The 18,109-nt window shown below is 38.9% G+C and overlaps 1 protein-coding gene across 50 annotated transcripts in view; it reads right to left on the bottom strand.

Moving 5' to 3' along the window:
* SOX6 (SRY-box transcription factor 6) overlaps positions 1-18,109 on the bottom strand; it is a 715,111-nt gene that overhangs the window by 34,071 nt on the left and 662,931 nt on the right. For all 50 annotated transcript variants that reach the window (XM_069554258.1, XM_069554268.1, XM_069554273.1 and 47 more), the window contains one exon: positions 8,780-8,888. In XM_069554258.1, coding sequence (XP_069410359.1) covers positions 8,780-8,888 — 109 coding nt within the window. The remainder of the gene's footprint in view (positions 1-8,779; positions 8,889-18,109) is intronic.

Below are 18,109 nucleotides of genomic sequence, written 5' to 3'. Positions count from 1 at the left end.
TGTGCCAGGCTCCCCTATCCATGGAATTTTCCAGGCAAGAACACTGGAGTAAGTTGCCATTTCCTATTCCAAGGGATCTTCCTGGTCCAGGAATCGAACCCATGTCTCTTGTATCTCCTGCATTGGCAGGCACATTCTTTACCATTGTGCCACCTAAGAAGTCTACAGAGTATCACTTCTAAAGATTATGAAATGAGAGATCCTATGTGTAAACGAACAGTGATAGGCAAGCAGAGTAAAATGAGACAATGAATCTATAAGAAGGAAATATTCAAAGGTAAGAATTTTTTAGTTAAAGAAAAAAAGATAAGAAGTCAGTATCAGAAAACCAGAGAACTGGGTGGTTATTGGATTTGGGGGATAAGCACAATTATCAGAATTTGAAAAGAAGGACAGGATCAATCAAAAAAAAAAAAGTTTGGTCTCAAATTCAATCCTGATCTTAAGCAGAGATAACTTAAAGAGCACACCAATTGCCCTGAGGCCCTTTAAATTCCACCAGCCTAAAGTGAAGTCACTAGTTGATTCTCTTTGTGATGTCATGGACTACAGTCTGTCAGGCTCCTCCATCCAGTGGGATTTGCCAGGCAAGAATACTGGAGTGGGTTGCCATTTTCTTCTCCAGGGGATCGTCACAGCCCAGGGATCAAACCCTGGTCTCCCGCATTGCAGGCAGACACTTTACCATCTGAAACACCAGGGGAGGCCAAGGAAGCCCAAAGTCCACCAGGCTAAAAGGTTGGGCTGAATTCTGTAGCCAGCAGATGGGAAATTAAACGGCTCTTGCTGCCAAGAGAAGAGGATTCTGGAACAGGGAACATTTCAACAGTCAGTCACCACACAGTCCAGACATGGCAGACAGACCTCTATCAGCCAGCGTTTATTCTAATATGCTGGTTTATGTGAAGCAGATGCACATACTGCTGAGGAAGCATAGACTCGCTTTCCCAGTCCCATTGGGAACATATGCTGCTGCTCTTGTCCTGGGTCTAATTTCCATGGTAGATAGCATTAAATCTTTTGCCACCCAGTTGCTATAGCAAGATAGGGGGGCAGGGTTACTTCTGTGTGATTCAGTAATGGCATAGACAAGCATTTCTTCCCCAGAACAGAGGATATTCAGTTAGAAAACTAGATAATTGTGTGTGTGCGTGTGTGCGTGTGTGAATGACGCCTCTTTAAAGAAGGCAGCCCAAAGAAAAATAATCGGCTCTTTGGTCTAAGATCTTCACTAAGGGGATGCTGTGTCTTTGATTGGGCTTTCCAGCTTAAGCAACTCTGAGAAGTAGGTTGAGTTCTCTTTATGGAGTATCAGGGGATGGAGTTATACAAGAATCTTGACATTTCCCTCTCTTGTCCCATCAGGACGATCCATCACTTCGAGAGTTCAATGGAAATTGTTTTCTACCAACATTAAAAGTTATTTGGGAGCTTTTAAGACATAGCAAATATATTTCTTTAAGAGAAGTTTATTTGCTTGTTTAAGAGAGCTGCACTTTATATATAGTGCTGATATAAACTGGTACACAGGATCCTCTAAAACCGTTTATATCCACAGTAAAATACATTTTTGTGATACTCATACCACAGACTTAGTCCAGAGCCAAGGGCTTTTTGAACTCTGCTTATGTCCCAGCCTTTGTGGCTGTTACTTAGTCTTCACCATGTCCTAGGTCTCCCTGGCCACACATCCTGGCCTCAGACCTCAGCCTGCTGGCTCCATATAGACTTCTTTGCCTATTCATTTCTTTAAGATGCCTGGAAACCTCAGAAGGCCAGATCAGGAAGTCCATAGCAAGGTTCTGGCTAGCGCTCCCTTCTCATTTACCTGGATTTAAAAAAAATCTTAATATGTATAGTTCCCCATCTTTTATTCCTGGTATACAGTCTAGTACTTAGATACCTTCTTGGACAATGACATCTCATCTCTGGTACATTTCAATGATAATTTCACTTATATTAAAGATGATGTGGTCCTTATTTTACACTTGTTACATTCTGGCTGACTTAAGGTGAATGATTTCACTTGTATGGTAGCAGGAAAAAGCGTTAAAGCATTGTAGACTGAAAATTACCTACACCAACTTCTTCAACTACAGATGAGAAAATTCAGGAAAAGAACGTGACTGACTTAGAATGGGACAAATGGAAGTTGAGTTTCCTAACCCTTTAGGAAATATCTGAAGGAGTGTCTTGTGGAGAAATTGTAAGCCTCATCTTGTTGGAATCCAAAAGTAAGACTAGAACCAATGAATAGAAGTTGTAAAAAAGCAAAGACAAACAACAAAGAATTAATAATTAAAACTAGATAGAATGAGTTTCCCAAGAAGTAGTCTGTTTTCTGTCATTAGACTATTAGAGACATTTGAACAGAAGTAAGACAACTACTCGTCAGGGATATAGAAAGGGATTTCTTGGATGGAATTGTCACTCGGATTACATGTCTCTCCTTTATTCCAGTTCTGAGAATCTAAGTGTTGTTATGTGAAGCACTATATCTGGTGGGCTTGAACTAATAACAACCCTTACATTCCAAAGTATAAGCAGATGTGGCCTTTAAATCCGTCCCTATTCTGGTTTGCCTCTGCTGCCTTGGATGAGCCCTGTATCATCAAGCCAATCTTCCTTCTCTGCCAGGAGTAAAGATCCAGGGAAGAGAAAGGAAATGAGAAAAGCTTCAGAGATTTCCCAAAGTATGGATCAAAGGGTAAGCAGGATTTTTAAGAGAAGACATTCACATCAAGTGGTGCATTTTTTAAGGAAAAAGGAAAAGTTGCAGTCCCTGTTATTTGTCTATAAACAGAGAGCTTAGGTTGACAAAAATAAAGCTATCTTGAGATTTAAAACTTAGAAGCAATCAGAAGTTCACACACACAAAAATGAAGCTTTCAGAGGGTTAAGGCCATTTTGGCTGGGATCCAACTCACAAATTCAGTACAAATCTATAAAACCTTTCTAAGCAAATCTGAGAGCAACTGTTTTCTAAAAGGGGCTATTCTTGGTGCACACATCCATTTCCATTCAAATCAATGCAAGTTTCTAATACGTGGAGGACAGCACATCATTACATTTCCAATCCAGGGTCCAAAAGCCTGCCTAATGATAATCACTCTGAGTTCATCCCTTTTAGAGCTCATATTCTACTATGCTCCATGTCAAAATGAGGTGTGGCCTCCCTCTGCGACTGGGACACGGTAATTAAATTCAAGAATTAAAGGAAGTGTTAGAAGAATGTTTTCTTATCTAAGCTTTAAAAAAAAAAAACAGAAAAAATAAAGGTGTGTGAGAGAGAAGAAACAGAATGGAAAGAATAGATTAAAAAAAAAAAGAGGGCAAGCTACCACTATTGTTGCTGGGGGAAGAGAAGGAGAAGAGAGGGAAAGAGAAAGGGAGCGTCCACCTGTGAAAGTAACTGGGAAATGAGAGACCTTCTCATTAATAGAAAAGATCAAGGGGCTCAAAAATTCAATTCAGGAAGTGGAGCAAATACACTCCCAAAGATATTGGTCTCCTCTTTTATTTCGCTGAAAAAAAACAGAAAGAAAAACTAAATGAAAGCTATTGTGGACAGATCACCTTTCTTATAAGAAACACGTTCTGTTTCATGAAGGCCCTAATAGCAATCTTGCATTTTGAGGGGACCCTAAAAATAATGGAGGACTTCCCAGGTGGCGCTAGCGGTAGAGAACTGTCCTGCCAATGCAGGAGACATAAGAGACGTGGGTTCGATCCCTGGGTTGGGAAGATCCCTTGGAGGAGGGCATGGCAATTACTCCAGTATTCTTGCCTCTGAGATTCCCATGGACAGAGGAGCCTGGTGGGCTACAGTCCATGGAATTGGAAAAAGTAGGACACAACTGAAGCGGCACCTACAGCAACACCACTAGAGATAATAGAGTCCAACAAACCTCCTTCAAAAGATAAAGTTAAGCCCAGAGGCATTAGTCACTTATTTGCCTCTATTTAGCAAAGGACTTTAGTCCAAATTTCCCAATAACCAGACCAGAGCCCTTTCTACTATACTTTGCAACCCTGAAATTAGTAGAGTTGGGATAAGAACTGCACTCTTGTCTAAGGAGAACAAGGAGAGGGGAAATGCCAAATGAAAAGTCCATAAAAAATTAAACATCTGTTTGTCATTCTTAATACATGGTGACAGACTCAATTAATTGAGTCCTTTCTTCCTTACATGCCCTACATAGGAGCTAACAAATTTTGTGAGTTCAATACAAACAAAACCATCAAATGCTCCAAAGTATGCTGCTGCTGCTGCTAAATCGCTTCAGTCGTGTCCGATTCTGTGCGACCCCATAGACAACAGCTCACTAGGTTCTGCCGTCCCTGGGATTTTCCAGGCAAGAGCACTGAAGTGGGTTGCCATTTCCTTCTCCAATGTGTGAAAGTAAAAGGTGAAAGTGAAGTCGCTCAGTCGTGACCCCATGGACTGCAGCCCACCAGGCTCCTCCGTCCATGGGATTTTCCAGGCAAGAGTACTGGAGTGGGGTGCCATTGCCTTCTCCAGCTCCAAAGTATAACAAGACCTTAAACATGTTTCCTAAGCCCCCAGCACTATGAATTTGTAGTTTTATAAATATCATGGTGAACAAGAAATGCTGTCTTGTCATATTCAAGCCAAATAACAGCTGGACTTTAAAAATAAAATTTTGAAGACATTTGCCTTTTATATTTTTAATTTCTGTTTTCTTGGCTTACTGTTTTGTCATTCGATTTTGATGAGTGGCTAATACACACGCACAGCTGCCTCTTTTGGTGACCTTTCCCTGCTGCTTCTATGCTCAAAGCTATGAAGCAGGCCTACAAATTGCTTACTCAGTGATATTGGCATTTTCACAACTGGCAGATATTTTCCTGTGAAGCCAGGCTTACTTTAGTCACTTCAGAAGCCACACAGGAGAATGGGGTGAAAGCAGAGGAAGGGATGTTAGTCACTCAGTCGTGTCTGACTCTGCAATCCCATGGACTGTAGCCTGCTAGGCTCCTCTGCTCTGTCCATTGGGATTCTCCAGGCAAGAATACTCGAGTCGGTAGCCACTTCCTTCTCCAGGGAATCTTCTCAACCCAGAGATCGAACCTGGGTCTCCTGCACTGCAGGCAGATTCTTTACCATCTGAGCCACCAGCGAAGCCCCAGAGGAAGGGGAGAGCCCCTTAAAACTGCCATTATGTATTATTCACAATAGCCAGGACATACACATGAGCAGATGAAGGATACAGAGATTGCTTTATACATTTATATTTTTGAATGTGATAAAAATATCACATCCATAAAAAAAGAAAACCCTGCCACTAGCAGCAAGATGGATGACCTTGAAGGCACATGCTAAATGATGTCAGACAAGAAAGACAAATGTTATATGATCTCACGCATACATGGAATCAAAAGAGGCTACACTCATAAAAACAGAGAATAGAATGGTGATTTCCAGGGACTAGGAGGAAGGGGATAGGGAAAGATATTGGTCAAAGAGTATAAACTTCCAGTTATAAGATGAATAAGCTCTGGGGATCTGATATATGGCAGGGTGACTATAGGTAAAAATACTGCCTATACACTTGAAAATTGCTAAGAGAGTAGGTTTTTAATTTTCTCATCAAGCAAAGATAATTTGTGAGGTATAGAGGTGCTAACTAACCTTACTGCGGTAATCATTTCCCAAAATATATGTGTTTTCAAATCATCACAGTTTATACCTTAAATTTGCACCAAGGTTATATGTCAATTATATTTCAATAAAGCTGGAAAAATATCTCAGCTGTTCAAAGCCAGATCATGTGTGGACAAAGAAGGGATGACATCCTGAGCTAGAGCTTAAAACTCACTTGCCAGTGGAGCTTACCTAAGTAGCTTCCACTCTGAACCTCTGTGGGGAACAAAGAAGTCTTGATCTTCTTAATACTTTTCTCAGTGATAATTATATCTGCCTTATTATCTATGCATTTCCCTTTTAATCTTCCATCTTCCTTCACTATACTTTAAGCTCTAAGAGGTCAGGAACATATTTGTTTTGCTTCCTTTGGTTTATCCACTGTGTAGTTCAGGGACTGGCACACAGAACAGGCACTCAAGAAATGTTTGTTTTTTGACCAAGACTGAATGAAAGAGTGAATACATTTTTAAATATTCTTTCACTTCAGTTCCTTCTTACTAGCAAAGTGGAGAAAGTATTATGTGTACCTGTTATCTACTCTGACTTTAATATGAACTGAAACTCCAGCAGGCTTTGCAATCAGCTTATGCTTGAACAGATGCCAGAAAATATCCTGAAGTCAGCAGAAGGCGGCTCCCCATCCCAGCAGTCCTCACAAAGGCGCTCCACTTCTCTCGGTATTAGAGCAGGTAACTTGACTCCATTCATGAACTCACAGTCCCCCAAAAGCACACGAGGTCTCAATGGCAACTCTGGGCAAGCTTCTGAAGGGAGGTTTTCACACGCTCCTTAAGCTCCTGGGCCACTACAGGCCTTCTACTATTACACTCATCAGGCATTGCTGTTATGTGTGACAGTGTAACACGAGAGCAGGCGCATGGCATGACTTGCTATATTTAGGGGAGAGGAAATGGGCCATACTGAGAAAGGTCGCAAGGAGTTTGTTCAGGAAAATGAAGGCACCACTTATATATTTGTATATACAAGGGGTGCAGGATAGCACAGTACTTAATGTCTTGGGTTCTGGAGTCAGTTTGCCTAGGATCAACTCTCACCTCTGCCCTTACCACCTATATGACCTGTGGCAAGTTACTTAACTATTCTCAGCCTCAATTTTCTCATCTGTAAAATGGGAAAAAATACCTTCTTTACATAGTTGTATATGATTTAAATGAGAAAATATGGGTTAAAAGCTTAGCACGTTCTCTGGAATATTAGTGCTTAATAAATGTTTGCTTATAAAAAGTGTAATAATTAGGAAATTAGCTTGAATCCAAACAATCTGTGTTTGAATTGAATGGAAGTTCCAAAGAAGCTTCTATATAATCTGTTTCTCTACAGTTAAGCCTTTTATTTTTTCTTTTCATAATGGTTAATAACTCTGACTATGATTTTTAACTTACCAAGCATATGATATCATCAATTAGATTATTAACATTACTGAGGGGCAAATGACTTTATACCTACTGTACAGTTAAGAAGGGACACCAGCTATGCTGCAGTCCATGGGGTCATAAAGAGTCAGACACAACCGAGCAATTGAACAACAACACAGTTAAGATACTAAGTGAAGAAAGATGAATGGCTTTAAGAAAACTCAGAACAAGGATAAGGTGGTAGAATTCTCTAACTCCTAGTCTACCAAAAAAAAAAAAACAACAACAAACCAACAACCAGACTGAATACTCCAAAGTGATGAAAAGTATTATTTCATTGTGTCTGGTCAAAAATGAGGTACTCTACAGCACCATCTTCCAACAAAATTGAGATGGGCCACACCTGAATAACTGAGTCCCTAAACCACAGAAGCTTAGTCCTCACCAGGGAGGGAAAAAAAAACCCTGTATCTCTAAGTGCCTATAAAAATGTCAGTGCCACTCTGCTCTCAGTGCTCATTTTTCGTGAAAGACAGTGAGTGATTTCTGCTTTTGAGTTCTCTTTATTCCTCCTTTCTGCTCCTGCTCCTCCTCCTCTTCCTTTCTCTTTCCTTCCTTCCCTGTTCTCATACAGGCACAAACCAATCAGAGTTTAACACCTTGTCCCCAGGACGTCCATTAAATATTAGTCTCTCCTACTGGTATGAAGAACCTGCCTTCTGAAGACTCTCTGAAGTGCTTCCTAATGTCTGATACTACCCCTCCCTTAGTGCTCATGCCAGGGATTTCTGAACTGCCCAGGATGGCTCCAACCATCACTAAAAGCCATGCCTAGATCAGATGCTGCTATGAAAAGTCTTTAGACATTTTCAAGGGATTAGGGTCCTGGAAGAAATCATACCAGTAAAAGGGATAACAGTAAGATTCTTCCCCTCAAGCTAAAGGACTTTAGCTGGGACCCGAGATGGGTGAAGTATTGTGTTACTCTGAAGAGAACAAATTCATCTTCCCTGACTGGTGGGAGGGATTCTGCCAAAGGCACAGCTAAAGGGAAAACCAGTCCCTACTCTGTGATGACACAGTAAAAAACCAGGCAACATTACTACTGAAGTGCTGACCTAACTCATAAATTGTACTCAGCCTCTGGGGAGCAATTTCTGCTGATTCGCTGCTTGTGCATTTAAAACAAACAAAAAGGAAAACGAAGCGGACAGGCATTGATACTGCTGGGGGTAAACACATTGAGAGTAAAGCTGGTCTTTACCATCTAGACTTTCAAAAGACTTTGTAAAGGTTAGTATCCAGACACAGGCTAGGCCTTGCCCAAGCAATTATTAATTTTACACCAGATCTGCTTCATACTATCATTTAGTTTCCAGAAGGGTTTGATTGCACCTGGGAATCACTTATATGGGGGTTAAAAAAAAAATCCTTCTTTGTAAATTTGTCCCTAAAAAGAAAAATAAATAAGGAAGTCTTGAGGTGGTTGAAACACAGAATTTTGTTGTTCAATGGAATATAGAAAGTTCTTTTTGCTATGTGTTCAGTAACAGGATCTACATGAATTTCAAATTCCTCAACTGTAACACACAATGAAGACTAACATTTCTTCTGTTTTGCCAAGAAAATTGATCTGGTTACTTCCAAGAAAGACCATAAAGATCCTCTATCTAACTCGGGTGTACCTTTAGAGACACACAGAGCAGCAGAAAAGAGCTACAGAAAAGCCACTCACCCTCTGCATCTTCTGGCCGGGTAAGATCGATGACACCTGGGCCCAGCTTTCCATCTTCACTTGACTTTCCTGTTAACTGGGGCCCCAAATTTTCAAAGCGTGTTCTTTCCTAGAGGAAAGAATAACCAGAGACTTATTCTAGCTTCCAAAGCAGCCACTTTTTCCTTCCAATTTCTACCTTGCTTAATGGATCAAACTTGAATTTACAAACATCATTTCTGACCAACTGGAACTCAGAAAATCTTTCAGGAAGATTCCACTAAAGCCTGTTTGTGGCACCAACAGTGCTGACAGCACCTAAACCATAGTAGCTCTAAGGAAAGGACATCTGTGGCAGGAAACCTGCCAGGGCTGTACTGCACATCTTCTCTCTGTTGGATTTGTTCCAGTCATCTAAAAGGAATGCAATTGAAAGGTGTGAGCCAAAAGCACAAAATTTGAAAGAGCAGTTTCCATTAGAATATACTGTTATTCAATGGGGAGGGGAGATTTCCCATTTAGAGATCATAGTTTGCATTGGTACTCCTGGAAAAATACAAATCAGAATTTTAGGCAAGAAGATTTCAAAAACAAATATTTCAAAGCAGGCAGACTAGATGACAGCACTGATACTGTATTTTGTTCAGGAGTTTGAACTGTAACTTCCTGGTAAGTGAGAAGCAGCACATCACTCCCGGCCAGCCCTTGAGTCAGGAAAGTTAAACACTTCTGCCATTACACTAGGAAAACCCAAAGGTGTTTTACTTGTTAACCTGTCCTTCTAGGAGCAGTCGTCTGAAGCATCACAATGAACTCTCCTGTCGCTCTCTGGATCGGTAGCAGGGAGCTCATTGACCAGCATTAACATGGTGTTCTTGTCTGCAGAAAAACAGCACGTGTCTCCTTCTCTCCTCCTTGTTTCTCTCCAGACTCAAACTTGGCTTTGTGTTGCGCTTATGAATGAATGAAACCTTGTTGTTCATTACTATGAAACAATATTAAATGTCATGTCAGCTTGAATTTACAGACATGAAATAGCAGCTTCCAGCTCCGGGAATGGTTTCTGCATGTTATACTTAATGCATTATGCAGCAGTAGAGTGCTGATTGCTGTTCAGTCTATTGTTCAATGACCTAGTTCTGTACTGAGCATGTTCGGCATTAGATGGAAACACTCTGAGTGTTCTTTTCTGTAAGATGTTTAGAAACTTGGAAATATTCTTAAAGAGCAAACATACAATTACTTGATAGAGGCTGTGTCTCATTTGTACAGCCTCACTACACTTGTGCTTTCTAATATGATTATTTTTGAATATCATTATATTTCTATAATTAATTCCCATCAGTCAAATTGTGCAGGAAGTCTTCCAGTTCCCCTTCATCATGTAATGTTGAAATCTGTGTTGGAAGAAAATACAGTATAAACCTTGCTTTAATCTAGCACCATTTCTATGAAAGATGGCAACAAAATTATAATCATGAATTTCCCCAACTGGGTAATACTAACTAGTTAACAAAAGTGGTATGTGGGGAAACCTCTGAAACATGACACTTATTTTTGAAAAAAGTGAAAATAAAAAGCAAATTAAGTATGGTTCCCCAATATCTTCTTATGCGACAACACTGCTGCACAAGAACAAATTATCCTGATGCAGGCCACAACAAAAAGCAACCACAAGCCATACGGGAGTTGCACACATTGTTGCGGGGAGGACAGCTGCTTTTAATCAGCCAGTTTTGATTACTGAGGAGCACTTTTGGTTGTCATGATGTGAAGCAAAAGAAAGTGAAGATGAGGAGTACCAGGGACAGCAAAATATTCAACCTTTGTTTTATCACATTGTTTCGCATTTCAAATATTTGCATGTGAATGCTTTCCCTGTGTTAAATGCAAAAGGAGTTTTGATGTGACACCTGCAATCTTCTTGGAAGAACAACCTTTAGCTGTATTTTCATGGGGGGAAAAGCAACTTTCTCTGAAAATCAACAGACCATGCTATCTATCAATATGCATATTTCAAGTATCTTTCTAGTCATTCATTCTCTTTGATTTTACCGGAAAATATTCTCAGTAAAAAAAAATAAAATAAAATCATAAAGTTCCTGAAAGAATATCAATATTTTGACAAGGAAAGAGAAGAGGGAAAATTACATGCCATGGTTTGTAAAATCCTAAGACAACAAAGCTTACATGATGATAATATCTTTTCTTTTATAAAAAATGAAGTGCACTCACAATTCAGTAGTATCAGCTTGTTTTTAATCATAACAAAAAACATTCAGAACATTCAACAACACATTCTCAGTGTCTTTGAAGTCATACATTTTTCTGACTTCATTGAAAAAAAAATCTACAGCAGAGATAGTTTCCTTATAAAATATCAATATTTTGACAGAATAGAAGTCAAGGAAGAATATCCCATGAAACGCTTGTTAAATAGGCAGAAAATAAATCAATGAGAAAAATTGTTTTGGGCAGTGGGCTGCATTTTATATTTGGTAATATTAAGCATTTGTGTTTGAGATTAAAGAAGGACCCTGCAAAGCCATGCCCTTTCATATAAATTTCTACCTAGTCTCCCAGAAGATTTCCTTCTTTTCTTCAAAGAATAGCTCAGAATATTTATTTGCCAGCCACATAACCATAAGATAAGAGGGTCTATGTCTACAAGTTAGCTCAGGGCAGCTGAGCTAAGCAAAGATTTTACCAGTGAGGTTGAACATGAGCCTAGTAAATACAGGATGTGGACATGGGCACAGAGAGAAGTTTAAAGATTCTTTAGTTCCAAGAGGCCCTCAACTTCTGGCCATTAAGAGCCAATGGGTATGTCCCCATATGGAAATGCAGACGATGGGTGGCAAGCTCTTAACTCTAAGTTTTCCATGCACTTGAACAAGTTTTCACGAGGTATATAGTTCCCAAGTAGATATTTTGGAGATATAAACAAAACACCTCAATGCTAATTTTAATCTCAACCCCCCAGGCAGGAAAAATCCCCAGTCTTCAGGATGACAGTGAAATGTGCATTTTACATGCAGCGATATGATCAGACACTTACTTATGCATTGTCAGTCACAAACATGCAGGCAACATAAAAGTTATTGAAAAAAATTAAAGTCAGCTCTGCTGTGTTGTAGGACTGTTGGCTCTCTAAGTGCTTTGAAATTATGATGTATGAGGTAGATGTTGCATATTAAATAAAGATATTTAAATGATAAAGCCCCCTTTAGTGAGAGCTGATGAATGTTAAATGTTACAAGCCACAAGACGGTAGCATCCATCATCTTCACATATTATCAGAGTCAATGACGGGGTAGCCTCACTGATGACAGATAGACTGCTGCATTATTATCCCTTATTTCTAGAGTCACTGAACAAACCGTTCAACTCCTCAGGCATTATTTTTAACTTTGCATTAGATTAGCAACTTTTCCCTTCCTACCATAGCAAGATTGATCAATTCTGTCTTTGCATCGGTGGAGAGAGAGAATGAATTTGGGGTAGCTAAAAAATAAGAGGTTTGTTTTCATCTAGGAAAAAAAAAATCAACTTCCTCTTACTGGCAACAAATGTAAAATTGTGATATGGGGAAAGAACAGCAATGAAACAGTAAGCACACAATAATGGCTTTTCTTTGCACTTAGATAAAAGCTGAATTTTTGATGTGCACAGTATATTTTAATAAAATTTTATATACTATGTTTTATACACTTATTGGCTATTCCATAATAATGTGTGTGCTAACAGTAAAATTGCTCTTAAATTTATGTGTGTTATTTATACGTTCCCACGTAACAATGCTTTTTGTTGTAAAAAATATTCTGTTTATTAATGTAACTTTACAACCACTGCATCCAAGATCCGTGGTAAATTAATGACATTTTTATTATTTTATAGTGTCATTAAATTTTTACTGATCACTCCATCAAACAGAGGCAGTAAAGGCCATAATGTAAACTGGGACACTTAGATCAGGCAGCAGGAAGACATTCCATATAGTCTGAAGAAAACTGCTAGCAATAAATGATATTTATACCATCTTTAAGCATGTGAGAATACTTGGATAAGTTTGGCAAAACTGTTTCAGTAGTAGAGTGGATTGTATACTTAAATAACAGTTTGCTTGCCAGCAAGACAAGCCTTTTTCAAACCATATGCGAGATGACTGATTTCAGCCATCTCCTGAAAAACAATGCGTGAAAGGTAACGATGTGCTGGGCACCCTCCCACTGGATTTCCGAGACTGACCACCCTGTACCACACCTCAAATGATTTCAACATGGTCTTCCTTTCTACAAACCGAAGTGTAAAACTGCACATGCTGAGAGACGCTTTTTGTTTGTTGCCTTACAAATAATATTTCATTTGACAGGCAGACATGGCTGGACAATGATGTGATACATTTTATTCCAATGGTTGAAATGAGAGGCATTTTACCAAGCTGTATTCAAAGCTCTTTTACAAAGAATATCTGAATACGAGCTCATCCATAACAGGCGCAGAACATGCACCTAAGAAGCCATTACATAACATTGCAGTCAAAATGGGTAAAAAATAATATCATGTTACTTTCATATGTAAGTTACATTACAATTAGTATACTTTACACCAGCCCTCAGATGTTCTGTTCATAGAATATTTGTATATATATTTTATACAAATATTTTATAATAATACATGCACATTATATATATTATACTTCTGTATTTAGAAGACAGCAAACAGAAAATTCTATGCTCATGGACTCACAAATTTAGAACCACCTACCTCTTACATAGGGATTTTGGTATGAATATTTTTTAAGTAAATAAGAATTTTGCTGACATATCTTAAAATAAATATTTAAATACGAAAGAATCTTTAAAACCATTCAAATTTGTGATAATAAGGACTTTAGCAGAGAAAATTAATACTACAGTGCTACTAGCCATCTTTCTGTGTACTACTGAAGCAGTTTTCTAAGAGAAGCAACAAATAAATGCATTATAAATAGAAATTCTCTAAGGCCTAATGCTGTGAAAGTGCACTCAATATGCCAGTAAATTTGGAAAACTCAGCACTGGCCACTGTTTTCATTCCAATCCCAAAGAAAGTCAATGCCAAACAATGCTCAAACTACTGCACAATTGCACTCATCTCACACGCTAGCAAAGTAATGCTCAAAATTCTCCAAGCTAGGCTTCGACAGTATGTGAAATGTGAACTCCCAGATGTTCAAGCTGGATTAGAAAAGGCAGAAGAACCAGAGATCAAATTGCCAAAATCCGTTAGATCGTTGAAAAAGCAAGAGAGTTCCAGAAAAACATCTACTTCTGCTTTATTGACTACGCCAAAGTCTTTGACTGTGTGGATCACAACAAACTGTGGAAAATTCTTAAAGAGATAGGTATACCAGGCAACCAGACCTGCCTCCTGAGAAATCTGTATGCAGGTCAAGAAGCAACAGTTAGAACTGGATATGGAACAACAGACTGGTTCCAAAAAGGAAAAAGAGTACGTCAAGGCTGTTTATTGTCCTGCTTATTTAACTTATATGCAGAGTACATCATGAGAAATGCTGAGTTGGATGAAGCACAAGCTGGAATCAAGATTGCTTGGAGAAATATCAATAACCTCAGATATGCAGATGACACCACCCTTATGGCAGAAAGCTAAGAAGAACTAAAGATCCTCTTGATGAAAGTGAAAGAGGAGAGTGAAAAAGTTGGCTTAAAACTCAGCATTCAGAAAACTAAGATCATGGCATCCAGTCCCATTAGTTCATGGCAAATAGATGAGGAATCAATGGAAATAGTGAGCGACTTTATTTTTCGGCTCCAAAATCACTGCAGATGGTGACTGCAGCCATGAAATTAAAAGACACTTACTCCTCGGAAGAAAAGCTATGACAAACCTAGACAGCATATTAAAAATCAGAGACATTACTTTGCCAACAAAGGTCCATCTAATCAAAGCTATGGTTTTCCAGTAGTCATGTATGGATGTGAGAGTTGGACCATAAAGAAAGATGAGCACCAAAGAACTGATGCTTTTGAAGTGCAGTGTTGCAGAAGACTCTTGAGAGTCTCTTGGACTGCAAGGAGATACAATCAGTCCATCCCAAAGGAAATCAATTGAATATTCATTGGAAGGACTGATGCTGAAGCTGAAAGTCCAATACTTTGGCCACCTGATGTGAAGAACTGACTCATTTGAAAAGACCCTGATGCTGGGAAAGATTGAAGGCAGGAGGAGAAGGGGACGACAGAGGATGAGATGGTTGGATGGCATCACTGACTCTATGGACATGAGTTTGAACAAGCTCCGGGAGTTGGTGATGGACAGGGAAGCCTGGCGTGCTGCAGTCCATGGGGTCGCAAAGTCGACACAACTAAGCGACTGAACTGAACTGAACTAAAGGCCACCACGATATTCTGAGATATTATCTATCCTTAAAGTTTCCACTATGTATAAGTTGCTGAGTACTAGCCCCCCAAAAAGGGTTTGCCCGTTCATCCGAGCTCCAAGCTTTGGTGTCTTTCCGATCCTGGAAAACTCTTTTTCAAAAGTAAAGACTTGCCTGCAAGTGTTTTCCCCTTACATGACTCCCCTTCCCATCCTCTGTTTATATTAATATAAACTTGTCGGTACTATTTGTCTCACTGCTTTCCTTGCCCCTCTCTGCCAGTTAATCTTTCAGGCTTGCTGATTCTCCTTCTGCAGAGCCTCTTGCACTGATCCCTCAACCTGCAAAGCCCAGGTTCTTCATAAACTCTATAACCTTTCTGATCTGTCTACTCTCTGATACACAAAAATCCCTAGCCTTCCCTATATAATTAGCCCCTAGTTACATGTTATATTAAGGAATTGAGCTTTGGATCATGTGCACCTCCAGCTCTTCCCCAACAGCATCAAAAGATTTTTCAAACCAGGGACTGTCTTGCATCTTATATAACATTTAGTGTTAGTATCTGTAAACATTTGCAGGTTTTTGCAAGCCTACAGAATTGATTAATCCACATACATCAAAAATACCTTGTACAAGTGTGTTCAAACAGAACAAGAATAACCAATTTTATAATAGTTCAAGTTTATGTAAGAGATGTTTAGACTTAACCCTCCACATTGTATTAATGATGTCTCTTTGGTCAATAATCATCAAAACAAGGAAATGCAGAAAAAGTCCATAAATATTTTGTAAAAAGAGGGAAGTGAGCCATTTTAGAAGAACACAGTAGAAGAATACAATTTAATTACACCACAATATGAAAAAGAGGTTTTTGAGTCTGACTTGGAATTTCTGCAGCTTAACACCCTAATCTTTGCAAAATCTTTACAAAACAGTAGCAAGAGAGGATAACATCCACCACAAATGCGTGGCTTAAAAAGCATTATACATTTGAAAATAAAAAAGTCTTCTGTTTCTTTTTTAAACAGGACAATGCTAAGTATAATGTTGAGAGAAAGTCTGTGCCTTACTCTGAAAGACTTGCTCTAATTCCCAGCTCTGGACGTATCTTGTCATGATGTGATTCTCAAGACACACTACTTAAGCACACAGGTAATTTCCTTTTTATTGACTTGAAAAGCTATCACTTTATTAGTATTTATTTTACATCCTTATTAAAATGTAGTAATTTAAGGAAGGACTGAAAATGAACGCTTTATTTTAGAAAGTAACCACATGTACTTTCAAAAGGTGACTCTTTTTTTGGAAAGAGTTATTTTGGAGGCAGTGGGATTTACTTTCACAGGGTTATTTTGATGGTCCCAGAGTCAGTTATCACAATTAAAAAAACTCTGGCTGTTAGAAGTGAGGTAATGAACTTCATTGTTAAATACCATTTTGTCAGCTAAAACTGTTAATTTCTTTACTTTGTAATACACTCTTAACCCCAAAGCTGTGCTAGAAATCATGAATAATTTAAGTCCTAAGTTTTCCAACCATGTTTGCTTCTGTAGGATGTGAATGGGGCGAAAGTAGGAAACGGTGTCATTTATTGAACATGTACTAAGTGCAAGGCTCTTTGCAATGACTATTTCCTTTTACGTTCCCACCAATACTACAAGGAAAAATATTATTATTGCTGTCAGTTTTGCAAGAGAAGAGGCTCAAAAGGAATTTTTTATATTTCAAGTCATTTAACCAAAATTTAGATAGGCATATGGGGCTGAGGTGAATTTAGAATAATAACTCTACAACTTAATTACTATGTGATATCTCTGAGCCAGTTTCCTCATTTGTAAAATGGAATAGAAAATGGACATGCTGCAGGGTTGCAATGATTAAATAAGAGATTATACATGTGAGTGCTTTGCAAATATAAAGCAGCTCATAAAATATCCACTTCTGTTAAACATAGTATTAGTGTTTGCTAAATGTTTCAAAGCTAAACACTAATGAAGACGGTGTCCTGATCTAAAGGCCTATATCCATGCTCCTGGGTCAACAACACAACCACAAAACCAAAGATGCATTCATTTTTGTCTTGGTTGCTATGCATCTGAGAATTAAATATAAATTTTAGCCTTAGAAACTATGTAGTACCTGGATCTTCTTTTCCTTTATTTATAAGCCTGCAAATACTCCCCATTATCCACATGCTGTGTTTTTGCTGTGTTAGTCATTCAGTCATGTCTGACTCTGAGACCCCATGGATTGTATCCTCTGTCCATGGAATTCTCCAGGAAAGAAGACTGGAGTGGGTAGCCATTCCCTTCTCCAGGGGAGATTCCCAAACCAGGGGTCAAACCCACGTCTCCTGCATTGTAGGCAGATTCTTTACCGTCTGAGCCGCCAGGAAAGCCCTCTATCTACAGGAGGAGAAGCAAGCTTCTCTGCATGGCTCATAGTCCCGTACATGGTCTGGCTGCTGCTTTCCTCACCAGATTTATGTCTTTCTCATTCTGGTTTACTGCCTCTGTTCCAAGAAGACAGAATTTCTTGGAGTTTCCTAAATAAGCTACGATATTTTTTGCCCTTGTATATTTGCATATACCATTCCTTACTCTATTAACAGAATGCCCTTCCTTTATGGATGACATCATAATTAGCCTACTCTAGGCTTAATTTAAGCATTTCGTCTGGATAAAATCCTTTGTTGACTGCCTTCCACCAGCCCCTCTATTTTGTTCCATCACCACACCATGTTTATAGACAAATGCATTATAATTACTGGTTTATATGTCTGTTTACAAGTCTCCCCAACATACTTCTCAAGATGTTGTGTCCAAGTCTTATTAACTATAGCATCAGAGCCTCTCATGATGATACTAGGCACTTTGGTTGGTTGCTAAATCCTGATAACGCTAAATTATTTCTTTCTAATTTTTCATTTTTATTTTACTTTAAAGTTAAACTATTTCCAGATC

This window comes from Ovis canadensis, chromosome 15 (assembly GCF_042477335.2).
Source record: "Ovis canadensis isolate MfBH-ARS-UI-01 breed Bighorn chromosome 15, ARS-UI_OviCan_v2, whole genome shotgun sequence".
NCBI classification, from domain to species: domain Eukaryota; kingdom Metazoa; phylum Chordata; class Mammalia; order Artiodactyla; family Bovidae; genus Ovis; species Ovis canadensis.
The sequence above is the reverse complement of the archived record's forward strand: the minus strand, read 5'-3'. Positions and strand labels throughout refer to the sequence as shown.